Here is a 23,285-nt window from a genome sequence, read left to right on the forward strand (position 1 = left end):
TGATGTAGATGACAGAATGCCAGTATACAGTTTATTGCTACCATTGCTGTTGTTTTGTCACTCCAGCAACAAACAGCCTGCAGCTCCGCTCATTCACATGACACTTTACTCTTTCAGCACAATACAATCTTTTATTTTCAACCACTATAATTCAAAAGCATTGTTAATAGCAGCCGAAGCTGATGATAAAATCTATCTGAAAATACAGGGACGCATTAGCGGTTTATCACAACATGCTGGTAATTTGGATCTGCACATATATGACTCCTTAATTTATTTCCAGAATTCTCCGCATGAACATGGATTTTCTCTTCAGAATGACGCTGGGAAGAGAGCTGAAGCCCCTTTCCCTGTCCGGACAGTTCGCCGGGTTTATTTGTACTCTCCCCACACACCGACGGTCTTGCTGTCCCACTCTGAGGTGGACAGACACTTAACGAAGAAGTGTCCCAGGTCGTGTTTAGAGATGGCTCTTCCTTTTAGCATGTCCGCCGCCGCCGCGTAGCTCTCAGTCAGAGGGAGGTCGTCTGGAGGAGGGCGATACAGAAACAAAAACTGGTTATAAAGAAACAAAAGAAAACACAACAATGCTCTCTTTGTCTACAAAATAAAAGAATAAAAAGGTTTGATGTCCTCGCTGGCTGGTAATCAGTGTATTCTTGCGTGTTCATGTTATTCTTGAACTGTGCTTTGGAGTAAATTTATGCAAAGTGTGTCTATTTCATGTTTTCTATTATTATTAACTAAAATGTAATTGTGTCCAGATTATAAAGAAGGGCAAATTACAATACAACATTCCCATATAAATGGAATCAGATTGTCTGACTGCAGCTCTTTTACGCCAGTAAAAAGTTTTGAAAGTTCCACCTATTTAAACATAATTTTAAATAAAGCTCTACTTCCTACTGACCACCAATGTGAGGGGGCATGACTGCCACGTAGTCCAGCCCCGATGACTGCAGCACTGCGTACATCCTGTCATGGTCCTCTGTCACGGGGAGCATCCGGGGCGGGACTTTGGAGCGATCCCACAGCAGAAAGGCTGGGAGGGACAAGGAGAAGACGCTGTCAAAAACGCACTTCATACAATTGTCTTAACTGTACTGCTTGTCTGAAGTTCAGCACTTTTTTTGTTTTTACGTTTTACAACAGTGAGTCGTACCCGACATGCAGCCGACCACTTTGCTGATCCCACGAGCCTTCATGGCTTCAACGATGTTCTTGGTGCCTTCGGACATCATGGTGGTCGGGCCTGGCGAGCACAAATCAGATCACAGGTCAGATCGCAGGTCACCCTCGTGGAGCGTCATTAGATATTCAAAAACTGTACTCTAGTACAGTTTGAGACGCTGGCATTCCTCCACATACGTGTACATACATGGACGCACAAGATGTTCATTTTGAGTAAATGCCATATTCAGAAGACCAACATTAAAAGACATCTTACAAGTTAATGCGTCAATTATGTATTCTCTGTTCTCAGATTCTGCATTCATGTGACAGCTGATGGGTCGCAAGACTGTCAGTAATGTAAAACTCAATGGAATTGGTGTATTATTGAAATTGAATGCATGACTTTTACTGTAAATTAAGCATTTGCTATTATTGTTTTGCTACTTTTGATCAATAAGGCCCACCTTTTTTTTTATAAACAGTGTGTTTCAGATTGCGTCACACTGAAACAACGACATAGATCTATGTGTTGTAAAACTCGCACGGCCTCTAGTGAATAGTTCCCACTATTACACCATTTAAAACGACAATCCTCCTTGTGTGAGGTGAACGTGAGAAAACGACGACCAATCAAAGCCAGCGGTGTGAACATGTGAAAAGAGCCCAAAGCATTTTGGTTTCCTCTCTGATCATGTTGTCATGTTATGCCTGCTGTAAGAAAGTTTCAGTTGTTATTTTTGCTTCAACCCATGGAGACTAACTCAGGTTGTTCCTGGTGCCCAGGATGATGACCACAGCATCCTGGCCCTCCATGGTCTTCTTCACGTCGTCTTTGTTGAGCACATCTCCTACCACCACTCTGGAGGCCTTGTGGTCGGCGGGCAGCTTGGTGGGGTCCCGGACCAGTACCGTCACGTTGTACCCTGATGGAGGAAACAAGGGGAATTAAACACACAGATGTCATCGCTGGGATGCTCTTAAACATCCAAATAGTTGCCCTACAACATTTTTATTTATTTATTGTATTCATCATGACATCAACACAGCCTGATGCCATTTCAGGTTCCCGTTGTTATAATCCCTAAATTCTCATGATTTCTCCTTCACATCTCGCAGGAGCTCATGACGACTTCATCAAGGTTATGAAAAAATTAATCAAAAGAAGTGGGTCAAAGAGAGTCACCACCACAGAGGAGCAGCTGTGGGTTAGGGACCCATTAACACTGACCATTTCCCCTTGTTTGGGAACCCTCACACTGAAACTGTCCCTTTGGCCTGATTGGTTATTTATTGCACAGTGAGCAAGGCAAGGCAAGGCAAGTTTATTTGTATAGCACATTTCAACAACAAGGCGATTCAAAGTGCTTTACATAAAACCATTAAAAGCATCAAAACAAAATGCAGATTTAAAAACAGTTAAGAAAATATCAAAACAGTCAAAAAGCAAAATAAAAAATAAAAGTTGAAAAAGCAAAATAAAAAATAAAAGTTGAATAAAAGTTGCAGTGCAGTTTAAGAAATACAATGCAGTAGTGAGATGCAGTAATTGAATCTGGTTCAGTTAAAGGCAGCAGCAAACAGAAAGGTCTGCAATGTGGACTTAAAGGAGCTGAGGGTCTCAGCAGACCTGCAGCTTTCAGGGACCTTGTTCCAGATGTGTGGAGCAGAAAAGCTGAACGCTGCTTCTCCATGTTTAGTTCTGACTCTTGGAACAGAAAGTAGACCCGTCCCAGACGACCTGAGGGGCCGGGATGGTTCATAAGGTAGCAGCAGATCGCAAACATACTTAGGCCCTAAACCATTCAATGCTTTATAAACCAGCAGCATGATTTTAAAGTCAATTCTTTGTTTGACAGGGAGCCAGTGCAAAGACCTCAGAACTGGAGTGATGTGATCCACTTTCCTGGTCTTAGTGAGGACTCGAGCTGCAGCGTTCTGAATCAGCTGCAGCTTCCTGTTTGACTTTTTACAGAGGCCTGTGAACACACCGTTACAGTAGTCAAGTCTACTGAAGATAAATGCATGGACAAGTTTCTCTAGATCCTGTTGAGACATAAGTCCTCTAACCCTTGATATATTCTTCAGATGATAGTAGGCTGATTTTGTAATTGTCTTGATATGGCTGTTCAGGTTGAGGTCTGAATCCATAACTATACCTAGATTTCTGGCTTGGTTTGAGGTTTTTAACATTAGTGATTGAAGCTGAGCGCTTACTTTCAATCGTTCGTCCTTGGGACCAAAAACAATTACTTCTGTTTTATCTTGATTTAATTGAAGAAAATTCTGGCACATCCAGTTATTGATTTCTTCAATGCATTTAGCCAGCCCTTGTATGGGACTATAGTCCCCTGGTGATATAGTTATGTAGAGTTGTGTGTCATCTGCATAATTATGATAACACACATTGTTGTTTTTCATAATCTGAGCCAGTGGAAGCATGTAGATGTTGAACAGAAGAGGCCCCAGTATTGAACCTTGGGGAACACCACATGTCATCCTAGTCAGCTCTGATGTGTAATTAGCTACCGACGCAAAGTATTGTCGGCCCTTCAAGTAGGATTCAAACCAGTTAAGTGCTGCGCCAGAGAGTCCTACCCAGACTTTCAGTCTGTCTAGTAGTATGTCATGATCAACTGTGTCGAATGCAGCACTGAGATCCAGTAATACTAAGACTGAAGTTCTGCCACTGTCTGTGTTTAAGTGGATGTCGTTGAAAACCTTAACAAGAGCAGTTTCAGTACTGTGGTGCTGACGAAAGCCGGACTGGAAGACATCAAAACAGTTATTTTCAGCTAAGAAGTTGTTCAGCTGTTGAAAAACCACCTTTTCCATTATTTTACTTAAGAATGGGAGGTTTGATTTTGGTCTATAGTTTTTCAATATTTCGGGGTCTAAACTAGCCTTCTTTAGAAGTGGTTTAATAACTGCAGTTTTTAGGGCTTGTGGGAAGACACCTGAGAGAAGGGATGTGTTTACAATTTGTAAAAGATCAACGGTCATGCAGTGTGAAATTTTTTTGAAAAAGTGTGTTGGTAGAATATCCAAGCAGCAGGAGGATGTGTTCAGATGTTGTATAATGTCTTCTAGGCTTCTTTGGTTAATTGAGTGAAATTGTGTCATGATATTTGAATGGATGCTATTTAAAGATGGGGACAACACATATCCTGTGGTTGGTGTGGAGCCACCGACTGCTTGTCTAATTCTCTGAATTTTATCAGCAAAATAGGAGGCAAATTGATTGCATGCCGAGGTGGATTGGAGCGTAGCCGTTACCGACACCGGAGGGTTTGTTAGCCTGTCCACGGTAGCAAATAAGGCGCGTGTATTGTTTTTGTTTTTGGTTATGATGTCAGAGAAGAAGGCCTGTCTTGCATTTCTAAGTTCCAAATTATAATTGTGAAGTCTCATGTGTGGTATTAAAATGTAACAGAAAATGCAATGATTACTTTTTTTTAACTGGAGCTAAAGTTAAGGAGTGTATTGCAGAAGCTGCTCCCACCCTCTTTGCACGGGCGAGATAGTGACCAGCTTCCACTATCAGCTCTCTGTGACTCAGCAAAGTGCTGCGGACCGCCTGACGTCTAACATGACTCGACAGTATTGCTCACCCTCGTGGTTAGGGAAGGAAAAAACGCTGCTAAATTAAATTAATCATGTGACATCAAGTGAGAGTTTCAAAACGTTGGGGTATCCCAACCAATAATAATGGAGCGAACTGCAGCAGAGTTTGATCCGAAAAGTAAACTGTACACTTGAATGTATGCGTTATAAACAACATAATACCGTTTAAGTTGAAATGAGATTCAGGAAGAAAGAAAAAAGTGCCACATGTGAAACGTGTAAATTAAATTAAATCAGATTGCATTTGCTGGGATCTTTAAAAGTGTACCTCAAGTAGAGCGGGTGAATTTGGACCAAATCTAAAAATCACCATAGTTGTTCCTATATAATATTGCTATTATATATTATAACATTGATATGGATCCATGTAATATGCTCCGATTGTAACGGAAGTGTACACGTATTGTGACCCATAAAGGGTGAACAGTGTGACCAGCATAAGGCACCGATACATAATCTATTATATTCTGTCTCACTCTATTCTCACTCCTCACCTGCAGCCGCCGCCAGCGGGAGGGTAGCCAGCCCGGTCATTCCCGTGGCTCCAAATATCGCGACGTTTTTGATGGAGTCCGACATCATTTGCAATCAAGCGAGTTCCACGACACAACAACAACAACCTGGCAGGTTCAAACTGAGTCCTATGTGGACTTTACTTTCAATACAAAAAAAGTCCCATTTGTCATGTGTAGAAACCTCTTATGTGACAGAAGAGAGGTGCTTCCGCAACTCAGACCCCTCCTCCTCCACGGAGATTTAAAGGAGCCGCGCTGCTCTGATATTACTACTGAAGTACTGAGATATTTTACTCAAGTAAAAGTATAGTTATGCAACCATTTAAAAATATTCTGCTACAAGTTAAAGCCATGCGTTCAAAGTCGTAAAAAGTAAAAGTACTCATTATGCATAATTGCACTTTTTCAAAATAGTATTGGACCATGTGGCTCTATCACTTTAATGTTACAGCTAGGTGGGGCTTATTTAAAATACTTTTAAATTGTTCAATAACTGAACGGAGCAATACTGTACATTGCGAGTAAAAACATTGTATTTAATTCTGATTTGTACTATTCGTGCATTTGTATTTAACACACTTAATGTATCCCTCATTTCACATAGTATGTTTCATATTTATTTGTGCGTATGTGTAAGAGCAACTGTAGCATACACTCATTTTTACCTGGGGTTCAATCAATTATAGTAAAGGATTTATTTCTAATAAAGGATATAGACTTTGTATTAATAGTCTCAACTAGCAAGTAGTAACTATATGTTGCCAAATAAATGTAGTGTTTTTTTTTAAGTAGTACAAGTACCTGCACATGTTACTTGTGTTAAATGTACCAGTGAAAGGTCAAACCAATACTTTGATATACACAAGTTGTGCTCGTAATGTGGTGAATACACAAGAGGCTGACCTGCTTTTATTTTATTTTTTAGAATACATTTCCTCAGGGCTTCCAAAACCAACTCACTTTGAGAGCGAATGCAGGTGCACTTAGCTTTTCTTCTTGCATTTGGACACTTGAGCAGAGATGTGAGGATTCATCTCGCTAAATCCTTTCTTCACTTGTGTTTCTAATGTAGAAAATAGAATTTATAAAACAAGTTTGTTTTTCCAAGCTCATTATAGCAGATTCAGTTTTAAGCAAACAATAACCAACAAGCAATTATAGTATTCACTGATGTTAGAACAGCAAGCAGAAGGAGAGAAATCAAAACCTAGTTAACTGTAGAAGGAAAATGTTGAATACAAACTGTTTTAACCAGTGACTCGTGTTTTTTTTGTTTTCCTGTTGATAATTACATGTCTTGAAACAAATGTGTCTGTTTAGGCCTATCTCAAGATTATTCACAAAAGTCACCAATGCACAGCTAAATATAATGGTGTAATTATGATCCATTTACTTACTTTACATACAGCTGCACAACAATTAGTTTGTCCTTGGCTGCAGTCGCCTAAAAGATTCACAGGCTACAGGGAAAATGTTATTCGCTTTGGACATTTGTCTGACACATACGTATGATACAATGTAAAACATTCAGTTTGTTTAATATAATATAATCTCATATATATATATATATATATATATATATATATATATATATATATATATATAGATATATATATATATATATATATATATATATATATATATAGATATATATATATATATATATATATATATATATATCTATATATATATATATAGATAGATAGGTAGATAGATAGATAGATAGAGAGAGAGAGAGATATTTGACTACATTTAAGTCAACTAAATAATTAATTGATTACTCTGAAAACACATTTAGATCTTAGTGTTATTTGGAAAACTGTGATGTTATATTGGGGACCAATCATTTCCTGAACAAATTTTGACTCATGGCCTCGGTATATACCTGTCCAAGAGAGGTCAAGTGCTTTAAAACCGAGAAGGTTTATTTATAAGCAATTTCTGATTTATAGTTATTTAAAAAATAAAAAAAGCGGTGCCCGCCCACTTCTTCTTCGTGCAACAGAAACCGTGGTAGATAGGCGATATTAATTAACCTAGTTAGCTAGCTAGTTAGTTAGTTAGCCAAACATCTTAACGCTCTTAACACAACTTGCCTAAGGTATGTTCAACTTTTGTCATAACAGCGGCAGCCATTCCCTCGTTGTTGGGATAAAGTTAAAGCTAACATTTAAAATTAGCTGTGTGTAATTTGAGCACTTAACAGCTACCTTAGCTGTGCTAACGCCAACAGTAACGTACTTAAATTTACGTCAGACTTATGTGTCAAAGCCACGCAGTTGAATTGAAACATTGTTAAAACAATATATGTTTAACATTTGTTTTTAACATTTGGTTTTCTGTTTCGACTTTAAAACCGCGTCTGCTTCTGTAAAATGACGACGTGTAACGTTAAAGCACGACCTCTCGTGGCTTCTTGCTCACATTTGACACTGACAGTCTCTCTCTCTCTCTCTCTCTGTCTCCCCCCCACCCCCCGATCTCTCTCTGCTCGCCGCACTAATGCTGATATTTCTCTCCAGCATCACCAGCGGAGAGGAAGAGGAGGAGGAGGAGGAGGAGGAGGAGGAAGGAGAGGTTGTGTCAGGTGGAAACGGGGACCTCTATGGATATCATCATCACCCTCCACCGGCTCGCATCCTCCGCACCAACAGCATCTCCCGGCCCGCGGTCACCGCTGCAGGAGCACAGCGCCGCTTCCCTGCGCCAAGGCACCGCGTCTCCACGGCAGAGGCTCTCTGGGCTGCTGCCGCCGTGATTACCCGGACAACCCGCTTCATCCTGGTAGTAATAAGGACTAATCGAGGGAAGACCCTGCTGGAATAAGAGCGGCGCGTCAGATTTCTCCATTGATAAACCGCTCTCCTCATCGATTCAGCCAAACGGTCGTCTTGGGTATAAGAGGCGGACAAAACCCATCCAAGAAGCCTGACACTGAAGCTGAAGGTAAGGCCGACAGAAGTACGACAGCATGATTCATTCCTCCACGGGATGTCGTTTTATTCAATCCTTCCCTGAGTGGGAGCAAGGAGTCGAGGTGCACGGTGGTGTTTTTTTTTATTTTTCCCTTCCCCTTTTTTTTTTTTTTTTTGCAGGGGACGCCGGCCTGCGATTTGGGTGCAGGGTACCGCAGTGATCCCGCGAGGGGAGAACCGCGCGGTTACATGTCTCCTTTTTTTTCAACTCCATGTGTTACACGATGCACGCCTGGAAAAAGTTAGGATGCCCGCTACCAGGGCTGGCTGCCTGCAGTTCGAGAGGATAAATGGGTCAAGGAAGCAGCCGAATAGCGGCCTAGTGTATCGGCTTTGTGATGTTGTTGCATGTTACACCGGATCAGTTTATTATCAATGTTCATCATAACTGGTAACTTTAAATTTCTGGTGGACTACGTTGGGTACTGTGGCATTTTGACAAGCTGTACCCCAAATGCAAATTGCAACTTCCCTACGAGTCTCTACAGTCATCCTATATATTCCTGAAGGAAAGTAAAGTGTGTCTCTGGCTCACTATGTGACCTGACATTACTTTGGCATTTCTGCCCCTTGTGGTATCAGCTATTCCCCTAATTTATCTTTTACATAGCCCCCTATACATTCAGATTATTGTTACCCTTTTAGGGAGACAAGGCCAACAGCAGCAGCATAGCTCACTTTAGCAGCGCGAGCAGAAGGAGCTGATGCACTGTAGCCTGCCAGGTCTCAACGTGGTGTTTTTTTGATCACATCTGCAGCGCAATGTGACCAAAACCTCGGTCGGCACTGTTACATGGTCGCTGGCTAAGCGGTGCTGGCATCTGACATCTGTGCTGGCTAAGCGGGGAGCTAATGCAGAGGTGTGCATGCAGGTGTGGGTCAGTTGGCTAGCTTTGGTTTGTTGGTGCAAGGTGTGCGTGCGTGCGTGTGTGTTTGTGTGTGTGTGTGTGTGTGTGTGTGTTCAGTCATTTTTATTAAATATGATAGCAAACCACCAGCTATCCTGCTGGTAACATTTTTGTGATATTAATAGAGCCAGTTTGATCCCATCACTCTTTTTGTATTTTAATAGTAGTCCACAGTACATAATAGACTAGTGCTTTTTGACATTATTGTATTTAATGGAAGTTAAAATCTAGCGGTGTCACTGTTCAACTTGTGTAATACGCCTACAGGGGTTTTGCAAGTGCGCCTGTGGTGCTCAGTTTACCAAATAGTACATTTATTAGACTTTATGGTACATCTCGTCTAGTATCACTACTATTTGTATAATACCAAAATACATAAACACATTGACCCTTATCCTCAAAAGTGTTATGAACACCCTCATATTGCTACTGTATCATACTACATCTGGATCTATTGTATATATACATATATATACACACACAGCTCTATTATGGGACAGAGTTCTCTTTGACACCCTTCTTGTCGTCACCTTGTGGTGTCTGGGCGATAGAAAGCCTCTCTGGGACACTGAAGCCCTCTGCTGCTGCTCTGTTGTTTATCGGACCACAAGGTGACAGTTTTGAGTAAGACTTGCGGTCGTTCTCGCAGACTCAGGACTGGGCGTCGGCTCTCTCTCTCTCTCTCTCTCTCTCTCTCTCTCTCACACTTTGCTGAGGTGAAATGAGTAGAAGTGACTCAGTACTGTGTGTAAAGTGCGTACTGCGTGACGTCACGATGAAGCACCTGGTGCGTTTGTGTGAAAGAGAGAGAGAGCCTTCATCCCTGTCAGAACAATCTTGGTTTCAGGTGTGTTTTGCAAAGTGAGATAATTCTGGAACACGTTGTGGAGAATAATTTTTTGAATTTTAAGTTTGACTTGGGGTCTCGTAGCAGAGCTCATGACATCAGGCTGAATACAAATGATGTCCTTTGTTGCTGGTTTTTGTTGCAGATCAGCAAGATATATGCACAGAAGAAACAAACTTTATCGCTGCTCTGATTAAATACAGTAGGGTAGAAAACCTTGTTCAATAGATAGTGTACTCTATCATACTAGGTGGTTTTACACAGTTAACAGTCAACATTACTACTGCGTAATAATACCCACCCTTAATAAATACTATTCTCTTCACCATGACCCCCAGAAACTGTGTCGGTTTTGGGGAAAGTATCCCAGAGAAAAACAAGCTGTTACCTATTTAATCTGAGTCTTATTGTTTTTGCAGCTGCGGCCGCACAGGATTAACTTGTTGTGTCCTGTTGTTTAATGTACATCATCATCAGTCATCGAATTGATTACCAGACCATGTTTTATAAGCATGTGACATGTTGTACTGTATGATTGTCAATACATTTAAATCTGGAGAATAAGGAGGTTTCACTTACTTTCCTAAGACCCTCCGAAGTGAATATAATTGATGCCCAATCTTTACATCAATCAACAGAAATCCTCACATATGTCTATATGGAGATGCAATATCGGCCACATAGCAGAGGTCAGCCTAAATGTCCCCCAAATGTTGTGATGTGCATGTCACGATATTGATGAGGACCGCTGTGTGTGTGAGTGTGTGTGTGTGTGTGTGTGTGTGTGTGTGTGTGTGTGTGTGTGTGTGTGTGTGTGTGTGTGTGTGTGTGTGTGTGTGTGTGTGGTAAAAAAGAGGACGCACACTGAGGGTCTGGTTCCCATTAAGCCTTTAGAGACACAGAGCTGCTGCCTTTGACTGATTAACACTGGCAGCTGTCTCTCTCTTTCCTCCCCTCTCTCTCTCTCTCTCTCTCTCTCTTTCTCTCTCTCTCTCTCTCTCTCTTCATCTTTCCAGTGATATGCCCCACCGTCTCTTTCTTGCTTCTTGTATCCTTTGCCCCTGATTCTCACTATTTCACCTCTCCTCTTCCAATGTCAGGCTTTCTGTTTCTCTGTAACATCTCCCTTCTATAAAATAAATCACTCCCTCTTGATTATGATTATCTCACTCAAATCTAATCTGAAAAAGAGCTGGGCGTTCAGAAAGTATTCATGGGATTGGGAGGGGAAAAAATTAATATTGCCAGCTTCATCATTCAACTAACTTTTTAGCCTATCCTATCTATACCCACTATATAGATATACCTTGACCAACTAGTGCTTCCTTGCCGTCTAAAGTAACACTGCACGCTATCTGTTTCATTCTCAAGTTGGAGTTTGGTCACTCCATGACATCCAGTATTGTAAAATTCACCCTGATAATTCTTGGGACTAAGGAACATTTGACCTTTGGAGTAGGGCGGCAGGACTGAAACCAAGTCACTTGGAAAGGCTCTTGTAGCTTAAAAAGGCCTGAAGAGGGGCTCCTAAAGAGTGGATCTGGGCCTTCTTAGTTGTTTGCTGTTTGTTTACTCTTCAGAGGTTAGCACAAGATCAGAAAATACAAAGACACACGTGTCATTATGGATCAAGTCACATTATTTGATTGACTACTCAAATCACAGAAGTTTCTAGAACCTGAGATGGTGCTTCTGGTTTAACTTCTCCCTCGCGAGTGCAGTTCCTATTGTGTGGGCATCTAGCTAGTTGGTAATGCTTGAACTGACATGATGGGATCTCTGAGACGAAAACGATGCAAATTCTTTAAATATGAACTCAATAAATAATAATCAAAAGAGAAGCCAACAGGCTATTCCCGATGCTAGGCAGCACCATACGGCAGCCTTTGGCCACTGAACTCACTGGTGTTGGCGACTGAGCAGCCTCACTGCAGCATTCACGGGTTCAGTGCTTGTTTCAAGGGCACCTGATGCTTGGCATCTCGCGTACTGAAACGATTAGAGTATTGTCACTCTTTGGAAGTGATGCCCAATAATAATAATGTGCCAAATGCCAATAACCCCAAAACTCTAGTTGTGCAGGCAAGAGACATGACTGGAGGTTAGGACACAGATATGAGTGGGAATACGTTGAAAAAGTGTGAAGGATAATAAAAGGAGAGAGCAGTGTGTGTAGATGGGTTGACGCTTTCATTACACCATTGGTGTAATGGTGATTTATTGTGGTTACCAACGGCGACAGCATAGCTGGGGAGAGAGGGCAATAATAACACTGAGTGGTTTAGAGGAGAAAGCACAAAAGTGACAGTTCTGCGCACACACACACAGGTTATATACACATGCCATATAGGCCATTGTTCCAATAGTAAATCAATAGAAAATCAATAAGCAATAATTTCTATTATACAATTTTTGTCATTTGCCAATATATCAATTTAGTCAATTATTGTTGACTATTATTATTATTATGATCTACTCTGAATATAGAACATTTCTTTTTAGATGCTGTCCTATAAACCGTGTTGAGGTTCGGGTTCAGGTCGGTCCACCAGAAGAAAAAACGGGATGCCTCAGTTGATCGACATTCTGTCCTACGAGCGAGGGACTAGAGAAGACATCTCTGGTGCCAGTTATTGTTTTACTTAGATTGTCAATCAAACAGCGTGGGTGGGACATGACAACTTCTTTTGTTCACATCGACTTTCCTCCTCATCATCTGTTTCAGGGCTGCAACCAACAATTAGTTATGAATTATTTTCTCTGAATTGTCTTTCTTTCTTTCTTTTTACAACAAGAACCAAACAGATATTTCATGAGCCAGTTTCCCAGGTTTCTTATTCAAATTGCTTGGTTTTTAGTCCAAAACCCAAATATATTTCATGTTACTACTCAATAATGACTGAACGCCAGCCAATCCTGAAATTTGAAAGCCTGAAACCGCAGAATGTCTACTATTTATGTTTAGCAGATTATCAAAATGGTCGCTGATTAGTTTTGTTGAGCCACTAGACACACGTGATGAATCGACGTGTCTATTCCGCTCTACTCAAACAAAGATATGGCCTAATCTGCACCACATGATTTATTTGCAGTACATTTCTAAACCAGACAGGTAATATTGTTGTTTTCATTATTGCCATATTTCGTGTAGGTAAACAAAAATGTGTGTGTGATTTTCCACTGAGGTGGACACACACACACACACACACACACACACACACACACACACACACACACACACACACACACACACACACACACACACAGCAGTGATTCCCGCTCCATGGAGAGATCAGAGAGGCTGCTGCTGTTTAAACATTTGATCCTTCAGTGTTGGAGCAGGAGACTCTGTATCCCGGACAGACTTAAACATATGATTCCTGTAACCCCGTGGAGTCCACCAGAACCAGAACCAGATCCCCTCCAGTCTGGGAAAGCACAAAAAGATCCAGAAGCATTGTTTATGTTGATCCTGTGTTTGTGATATTGTTTCCCTTACTTTTCTGTTTCCAGATAAATAAATCGTCTGAGTTTACAGACTACAGCAACATTGATGGATGTCAGCAGATTTAACCAACGGCGTGTGAAACATAGATATTGCTCTGCGGACATTTTTTAAATCAACAATATTTCCAGTTAAGATTCCCTGAAGATAACCTTCTTAAGTGTGCTGTGTTTATGAGTAGCATAAATGTCATTGAAAGCATTCGGCAGAGAATTTACTCTATCACTCACGTTTTAGTGCAGCTTTGTGGTTTTAGGTGTTGATGACTGATCCAACTTTCCATACCGGCCGGCCGTGAGAGCAGCAGCATTACTCAGCACTTTGTTGTTGATGCTGCAGTCGGGACGGGTTATACTGTCTGTTTCCAGTCCATTTACCGCAAACCTTCATGGAAGGGAATGTGCCGACCGCGTGTTTGTGCATGATGATGAATGAGGAAACTCAGAAGCACTCCACAGTTTTTTGACACAAGGAGCTGCAGTTTGCTCGTCACGAGAAATAAGAGTCGGCCTGTGAACACAGCTGTTCGTCCTCCGAAATAAATTACCCTTGTGATGTTATCAGGTCTATCTTGGTTTGGGCTTTTTAGACTTGAAACGTTTATCTGGAAGAAATGGCAGGATCCATCATTTTTGGCCAGGACATCTCCGACTCCACTCTCTCGATTTTGACCATTTATTTCGGGAGTGTGTGTGTGATTGTCGCTCTTGCCTGGGGCCGGCTGATTCCTCAACAGCTGAGTCTCATTATTAGAATAACAGTGATAACTCACACACACACACGCAAATATAAATCTGAGCAGAGTCGGATTGATTGAGAGACACCAGGTGGTTTAGGTTAGGCGAGGATCACGGCAAGGAGAACAGAGGACACACACACACACACACACACACTATGTTGACTGTCATGAGATTAGCCCTTTAAACCCACACCCTAACCCTAACCCCTAATCCTATTTATTGTTTGAGTTGTGTTTAGAGGTTGTACATCGGGATTATATATTATTGTAGCCCTGATTTTTATGTTTAATTTGATACCTAACATGTTTGTTTTTTATGGGGGGAGGGATTTATACCATGATTTTTTTTCTTGATTTTCCTGATATAAAAGGGTCCCCCGATCGGGGGACCCTTTTAATCTCAAAATCTCTTTTGACTTGCTGTTGTGGTAAATATGTTGTTTCTCCTCTGTAATCCATTGTAATGGGTTTGGATTCCATCTTGATGATGTTATCATAACGTTTCTTGTAATGATTTATCATGATATCACACACGTTACTGTCTATTTCTATATAGAAATAGACAGTCTACCTCGAGTCTCTCTTTCTACGTCATAGCATCACAGTATTTTTTATTTTAGTCTGGTGAAAGCTGGGACAGTTTACAACATGGTTTTTAAAAAATGGCGTTACCTTTCAGATTAGTAGGACTGTCATGATTATTACTAGGACGATTTTGTTGGACATTATATTGCCCCAGAAATTGTTGCGATAAACAATATCATGGCCATATTAAAAACCATTTCATGCCACTGATATTATGATTACATGGTTATGATTTAATTACATATAATGCAAGTACACCCCTTCAAAGGTCAATTAACTTTGAATTCTTGAGAATATTCAGACATTGGAATTGGAACATTTAAAAAAAGAAATTTAAATGAATAAGACATAAAATAGAACCACACAATCAAAGATAATAAATGAAATGGATTCTCAGGCTCTGTTAACTAAAATGTTCAACGTTTGCAAAATGCCTTATAATAATAGGGAAAACCGTTGTTGTTTATTCTGGCATCACGTTGGCTTAAATAGTGGTGACATTCTTATGTCAATAAACATGCATACAAACACAAAACAGTAATACCGAAGTCAGCAAAAATGATCGAGGTCATGTCTATATATGGCATAATGAGTCGTATAGTGTAACTGTCGTGACAGGCCTACTGATTGGCTGCCATTGTTTTATCCTCCACGTACTCCCACTTCTCCGTAGCTACACACACTATATGAACCTTCGCTAGCTTCATGCTTTGTAGATAGATATCAGTCAGGGGGCTCGATATTAGTCGGTCCACAGTGGGACTGGATACAACCAACCTTGATTTGGCTCTGACTTTCTCAAGGGAAACGCTGGCCTATGGGTGAAACATGTACAAGGATGAAGGGAGGTTGAACATGGGGCTAGCTCATTTGCAACATCTGAGATCACACCATCGGCTGCCACTCATCTGAGGTGCAACACACCATGCTGAGATATTATCAGTACAGCTGAGAAAGGCGTTTAATAGCAGGCGAGGTTCAGTGGTGTCTAAGCGGAAGATGGCAAGTGTTTCTGTCAGTCCTTCATCTTCAAAGAAGGAATGCACCAACAATCAGATAGGAAGAAAGAAAACAGATGGACTAAAGATTTTAAAAGACTCTACTAGTAGTGCATCCTCTGCCCTTAATCTATTGCTAACAAGTCGTTTGTTTCATTACTTCAGTAACAATACTGTAATAGACTGGATGTAAGAAGTGGATGTAGTCATCGCGACGTCACACGTTGGTTTGTGGACGGCCGCTTTGAAGCCTCGAGTTCGGTGATTTCTCCGTCGCCATTTTGGATTATGGCCGTCGCCATGTCATTTTTTTAACAACCACTGAACGGAGGTTACCATATTTGGAATGAAGAAGAACATCATGCTAAATTAAAGAAGACTTGAAACTAGAGAGTGAGACCATGAACTCATGTTCACAATGTTTACTGAGGTAGGGGTGGGGATCAAAGGGCTACGATGCGATTATAAAACGACTATCGATTCATGTTGATGCATCACCATTTTTTGATACATGATTTTTTTTTCTCATTGGGACTATCTGCTATTTTTACAACATTGCATATGAAACAAACAGACTAATTTCCTTCCATTATATTGTGTTAATTAAATATTAGTAACAAATAGAAGAGCTTTGTCAACTGGAGTGTTACATTTTCCAGCATTGCAAAGAGAACCAACAAGAAAATAAATAAAATGGTGCCTGTAGGAGCAAAACACCGACTTCAGCATCTTCTGAGTCACTTCACATAACAAGCTGATCTAATTCACTAATAAATAATAAAGACTTCTCTTCAAACAAATCCCCTGTTATAGGCAAAGAGCTTTCAGTTCTCATACAAAAAATAACGCTTTCTGGAACATGTGGTAAAACTATACAGTGATAAAGTACGCAGGTACGGTGTAATATATTCTGTTGCAACGGATGTCCACTCATAGCGTGTTACTTCCATCCTACCTGCTTTCCTCTGACTCCATGATGTAAACTTTGGTTTGGTTGGAGAGTCTCTCTGTGTCTGTAAAATCTTGGTTCCAAAGTGTGCAACATAGCACAAGAGCTCTGATTCTCAATGACTGAGTAGGGACGCAAATCCTTCGTGATTCACTTCTCCCCCTGAGTTGGGTGGAAGAAAAAGCAAAACGCTTCAATACGTTAGCTTTTCAGCCAGGGTGTGCCAGTCAGATTGTATTCATATTCGGCTGCTTGACTTTAGACTAGTTTAGAGCGTAAACAAGACGCACATGTATTACTTCTGGGCCCTATTTCTCGTACCTGGCTTACTGTGTTAGCGGGCTTATTTTCAGGATAAGATGACGTAGGTCTGGCTTTTCGGTTTCTCGAAGCAAGTTTAGATAAATCACCATAGCAACACATCCAGAAATGTAAACCTGCTTCCGGGCAGGCTTACTGAAATTCACTGGATAAGCTGGCCACTCCCACCAGACAAAAAAAGGCAGCTCACTTCCTCATTGATGAAGGAGCGATATTAGTTATATTAGTTTAATAGGGAGAGAGTTCTTCCAGATCGGCAAGATCCGTTCTCACATCAGGATGACTTCCTGTACGTGGCGCTATATATATATTCTGCTGACAAGGAATCATTTATTTACGAGAGCTTCTCGAGCTGCGGACATTGAACACCACAGGCGCAGCCCATTGCCCGTCTCACAGACATAGACTATCAGCCGCTGCTTTCCGCGCTGTTCTTAAATTTATTTAGCGCTTAAGAAACTTATGGATGTGTTGAAAGCACTCATAATTATATGACAGTGTTATTAGTACACCATACATATCATTATTGTAGAACATGATTAAGGTGATCGTGATAAGAATACAGAGTCATACACAATTTATTTTCACTGCTTCAATTGATTGAATTTCTGATTCTGAATAATACATACATAGTGATCCGTCCATACACATATTCAAACTCCTAGTTATATGGTAATCTACACATACATGTATATACACATACAAAAGGACTTCTTTTGGCAACCGGAGTAGTCGCCCCCTGCTGGTCAGAAGAGAGAATGCAAGTTTTAAGACACTTCCGCATCGGCTTCACTCGGCAGAACCGGAGGTTGGCGGCCGATAAAATACTATAAATAATACTAAATTAAAAGTAAGAGTCCTGCTCTTAAACTTGTGTTATAGAGGATGCATAAATGCAAAATATATTTAAAAGATAAGAACATTAGTTCTAACAGTAGAAGTTAGCCTGACGTCAATCATCTCGCTAATTTAATGGATAATAGGACATTTGCTCTACTTTGTTGAGCCAGGTACGAGAAATAGGGCGCTGTTGTGTTCTGGGGCAGTGGTAAGGAACGGACAGCCTGGTGTCACAGAATTGTTACAGGCGATCATAACGTTGAGAATTTAATTTTAAATTTCCGAATATTGAGCTTTCTGCAGTCAGAATTGTTCATGAATCGGAATCAGAATCATCTTTAATGGCCATGTAAGTTTGCACATACATGGAATTTGACTCCGGTTTCACTTTGCTCTTCGTACTTATACACACACAGTATACAGTAAACTAGATAAAGATAAAACAGCTATTAAAGACAGTAGTCAAAAAAGTGCAGATAGTGCAGATGGAAGATTCTGATTAACTGTTCATCAGAATGACGGCCAGTGGAAAGAAGCTGTTCCTGTGTCTGGTGATTTTGGCGTACAGTGCTCTGTAGCGCCTACCAGAGGGGAGGAGTTGGAACAGCTTGTGTTCAGGGTGTGAGAAGACTGCAGTGATCTTTCCAGCCCGCTTCCTGACTCTGGAGGTGTACAAGTCCAGGATGGGGGGCAGGCTGGAACCAATAGTTCTCTCTGCAGACCTGACTATCCGCTGTAGTCTGACTCTGTCCTATTTAGTGGCCAATCCAAACCACACAGTGATGGAAAAGCCTACCAGAGGGGAGGAGTTGGAACAGCTTGTGTTCAGGGTGTGAGAAGACTGCAGTGATCTTTCCAGCCCGCTTCCTGACTCTGGAGGTGTACAAGTCCAGAATGGGGGGCAGGCTGGAACCAATAGTTCTCTCTGCAGACCTGACTATCCGCTGTAGTCTGACTCTGTCCTATTTAGTGGCCAATCCAAACCACACAGTGATGGAAAAGCCTACCAGAGGGGAGGAGTTGGAACAGCTTGTGTTCAGGGTGTGAGAAGACTGCAGTGATCTTTCCAGCCCGCTTCCTGACTCTGGAGGTGTACAAGTCCAGGATGGGGGGCAGGCTGGAACCAATAGTTCTCTCTGCAGACCTGACTATCCGCTGTAGTCTGACTCTGTCCTATTTGGTGGCCGATCCAAACCACACAGTGATGGAAAAGCAGAGGACAGACTGGATGATGGCGGAGTAAAAAAGGATCAGCAGCTCCTGAGGCAGGTTGAACTTCCTGAGCTGGCGCAGGAAGTACAGCATCTGCTGAGAGAATCACGATGCATTTAAGAATGTTTTTTTTATCCCCCACCCCTATACTAAGGTAATAAATCAAGGGAGAAGTGTAGTCATTTTCTCATAGTGTAGAAGTGTAGTCATTTTCTCATAGACTTCTATACAAAAGGACTTATTTTGGCTTCTTTACAAAAGGACTTATTTTGGCAACCGGAGTAGTCGCCCCCTGCCGGTCAGAAGAGAGAATGCAAGTTTTAAGACACTTCCGCATCGGCTTCACTCGGCAGAACCGGAGGTTGGCGGCCGATAAAATACTATAAATAATACTAAATTAAAAGTAAGAGGCCTGCTCTTAAACTTGTGTTATAGAGGATGCATAAATGCAAAATATATTTAAAAGAAATAAGCCAAACATAAACTGCTTCTGGTTTTTTTAAAGGTTTTGGACTGATTGGACAAAAAAAGGCTTTTGAATATTTCCCTTTCGTTTAATGGACAATTCAATGGACGTTTTAGAAATGTTATCGACAATGTTAGTTGTCGTTCGAGAATGTGATCATTAGTTGCATCACCACTTACATTATTATAATTTTCCCGTGTAAAACTGATTTGATTGCGTACTGAATATCACCTTTTACACAGCTGCAAACAAGCTCTCCTTTTCATTAGATTAATTCGCTTGACCTATAAATCAACTCCTTTTCCCCGTAGGTTTCACTTCTGCGGGGTTCTTGTGCAGTCCTCTATCTGCTTCATCACCAGAAACACTGCGCTGTGATGTTTTGCTGCTATCCTCTCCAGGGAGAACGACTAAGTGCATGTGCACAGCTACCCCTCCTCTCTCTGTCTTCCCGGGCACGCTGACATTTACTCGATATGGCTACATTGTTTTCCAGTGGGTTTAGGTATGGGGACAACAGCGAGCTTAGACTTTTGTTGCAGTGGCAAGGGAGGGAGAGGCCAAAAAAAATGGGTGGGATGAGGGGAGAGACAAAAAGATTTACAGCAAAAAGGTTGAGTCAGAAAACGACAGAGAAACCCCCAAAACCTCTTCTCTTTCACTTGATACCCCAATGAATCAATTAGTGGTTATCATAAACATCCTCAGATCCTGTTTTTATTAATGTAAACCTGCGATGTAAGCACACAACATGCATACACACATGTACCCCCCTCTCCCCAGGCAGCCTTGGAGAAGAGCACCAAATGGCATATCTTGTGTCTTGTGGGGACATGTGCTCTTTACCAGGAGAAACCAATGCATATGTTTAATGGTGTAACACAAAGACACATGGGGGAGGAACGGGTTCAAACTAATGTTGACAGTGTAGCGTTCACCGGGACTCGCATCATAGATATCGTCTCGAAGTGCAAACGTCGTACAGTGTTTATTTTTAGTAGTCAACGTAAAATTCTCATTGTGGCTTAAAAAGTGTCCGTTGAAGTTGTTACCCGCGTTAGAGAGCAGTGTTTGCAGTCGGCTTGAAATTCATGTGCGTTACAGTGGATTCCCAAACTGATGAGCTTATACAGTGGGTGAAAAACAAAAGGATTGAAACGTCCTCAGAAACATCTTAATACTGTAGCTCCTGCTGCGTGATTTTGTCTTTCCTGCTGGTCATCTTTATGTTAATGTTTTGCGGAATACACTGCTTTGTTTTTAGTTTTTGACGACATACACTGACAGAGATTATAAATATGCAGACTTCCTTTTCTTTTTTTAAAGGAGATCAGTGGAATATCATGAAGGAAGTGTAAAAATAAAGACACATAACATAGCGCCTCTTAACTACAGTCAGAGAAATAAATCTGTCAAATATCTGCCTGAGAGCGAGAAAGTGTCCTATCACAGAGTTCGCTGATCTTTACGTCTGCTCCGAATTTTCTGATATACGTAAAACGGAAGCGTGCCGTGCTTGATGCTTATTGTTTACGTATTCCCAAAGGATCTTATCTTTACCGCATGGCTTCAGAACTAGCAGCTCTCTTAAGTATTCACAAAGATGCTCAGAGAAACTTTTAGGAAGGAACTTTAATTAAATTAATTAATTAATAAAATAAATGGATAGATGAATCAATATAAAATATTGACTTGTTAAGTATATTTTAAATGGCATCAAATACATCATTTTAGGAGTTTTTAGGAGTCCTAAAGTCCTCTTGTTTTTTTTTGTTACTGGAGGAGCTGCTTTTAGGTTTAGGGTGTGTTGTAAAAACGCTCCCAGGAGAACATGCAGTGCTTTTTGTTAAGATTAAATGGAAATCTGTTATATATGTATGTAAAATGAGACTAAAACTCATAAATATCTGAAAGTTAAAAGGATTATTTTCGTTATCATTTTGATGTCTTGAACATTTCCATTTCTCACCTTTAAGTTTAGAAGCTATTTGTATCCTCCGGTTTTCAGCTGTCAGAGAGATGAGCTAGTTCACTTTTACTCTCCGTCAGGTTTACCCGCCTTCAGAGAGATTCTATTTTAAGCTTATCTTTTGTAAAAAATAAATAAAAAATAATAATAAAAAGCTCTGATGCCAAGGACAGGTGCTGCATCTTTCATGAATGGGAAATAAATGTTATTCATACTGCTGCTGTTGTTGCTGTGAGCCGTGTTATTTGTGCATTTTGAAAACACAAGTTAAATTGGTAACATTGCAAGGAATGTTTCATATTTTTCTCTGTGTGAATCTCAATTTGTTTCAATGAACCTGTGGGGTTAATTAAGGGTTAAACAGTGTCAGTCATAGTTTAATTAGGAAGTGTGAGCTGCCTTTCTCTATGCTTTTTGCATGTACGAGTGTGTGTGTGTGTGTGTGTGTGTGTGTGTGTGTGTGTGTGTGTGTCTTTACAGCACGTGTGATCATATCTTAACATGAGGACAAAGAAATTCTTCGTCGACCAACACTATACTTTAGTTGATCTGTGTTGATTTAACTTAGTTCCACCTCAAGGAATAACACAATCAGCACCATTTCAAATATTGTGTTTAACGCAGATGTTCATAATTGATTAAATAATTGATTGATTTAGTAATATTTTGCAGCTCTAAATAGGCTCTAAATAGGCTGTAGCCATTGGAGTTTATTCCTGGCAAATATGTTAACGTTAACATTGTGTGTGTGTGTGTGTGTGTGTGTGTGTGTGTGTGTGTGTGTGTGTGTGTGTGTGTGTGTGTGTGTGTGTGTGTGTTTGTGTTTTTGTGTTGCAGGGCGTTGGGCGCGATGGCTAATGCCTCCCCAGACCTGGACAACGCGGAAGCCCAGCGCCAGCTCAACAACAACAACCGACCAAGCAGCTCAGGATTCTGGGAGACAGAATGCACCAGCTCCAAGCTGTTTGAGTGCTCCCGCATCAGGGCCCTGGCAGGTCAGAGGTCACACACGTGCTTACTCCCATCCATACAGACACACACATACCTGCAACGAGGCATGGTGTGTTAACCATCTACTGTTTTTAATTTAATTACATTTTTAAATGGCTTGATTTGTAAATGAGAAAGTATCAAATCAGGTTGAGCATCTCACTAGATTAGACTGGAAGCACAATTTGATTTCACGCAAATGTTAGATTATATTATTTAGGTGAACATTTGACTATCCTAACTGTCTCATTCCTCTCTGGTGTGACACTGATTCCTTCATCTCTCTCAGATGAGCGAGATGCAGTGCAGAAGAAGACTTTTACCAAGTGGGTCAACTCCCATTTGTCCAGAGTGTCCTGTCGCATAGCGGACCTCTACAACGACCTGAGGGATGGATACATGCTCACCAGACTGCTGGAGGTCCTCAGTGGAGAGCTGCTGGTGGGAACCCACACTCACACACACACACGGACGTGCACGTAATGGCAAACCATAATGGCCGTGGTATCTGTTTTGTAGTCTCTCTGAATTGATCCGTCACAGGGTGTGAAGTGTTAACTGTTAAAGGTGCTGTCTACAGCCTTTCTGAACATCAATACATTAGCTCACTAGATTGCTTGTTCCTGAGCCTTTCATTATTTCGTCTGTTTCCAAAAATGTCCAAATCTTCAG

At 41.0% G+C, this 23,285-nt stretch overlaps 2 protein-coding genes across 2 annotated transcripts in view; one reads left to right on the forward strand and one right to left on the reverse strand.

Annotated features, from left to right (window-relative positions):
- Positions 1–24: 24 nt before the first annotated feature.
- On the reverse strand, positions 25–5,481 carry blvrb (biliverdin reductase B). The gene is made up of 5 exons (XM_079225241.1): positions 5,289–5,481; positions 1,935–2,096; positions 1,163–1,252; positions 911–1,042; positions 25–527 (listed from the first exon to the last, which is right to left on the reverse strand). Exons 1-5 carry the CDS (start codon positions 5,374–5,376, stop codon positions 373–375), a joined length of 627 nt encoding a protein of 208 aa, XP_079081367.1. The 5' UTR covers positions 5,377–5,481; the 3' UTR covers positions 25–372.
- Positions 5,482–22,473: 16,992 nt separating this feature from the next.
- The window catches only part of sptbn4b (spectrin, beta, non-erythrocytic 4b), a gene marked incomplete at both ends in the record, with an annotated part of 63,704 nt that continues 62,892 nt past the window's right edge, over positions 22,474–23,285 (forward strand). The window contains 2 exons of the mRNA XM_079225356.1: positions 22,474–22,618; positions 22,903–23,054. Coding sequence (XP_079081482.1) covers positions 22,474–22,618; positions 22,903–23,054 — 297 coding nt within the window. The remainder of the gene's footprint in view (positions 22,619–22,902; positions 23,055–23,285) is intronic.

This window comes from Taurulus bubalis (assembly GCF_910589615.1).
Source record: "Taurulus bubalis genome assembly, chromosome: 10".
Taxonomy (NCBI): Eukaryota; Metazoa; Chordata; class Actinopteri; order Perciformes; family Cottidae; genus Taurulus; species Taurulus bubalis.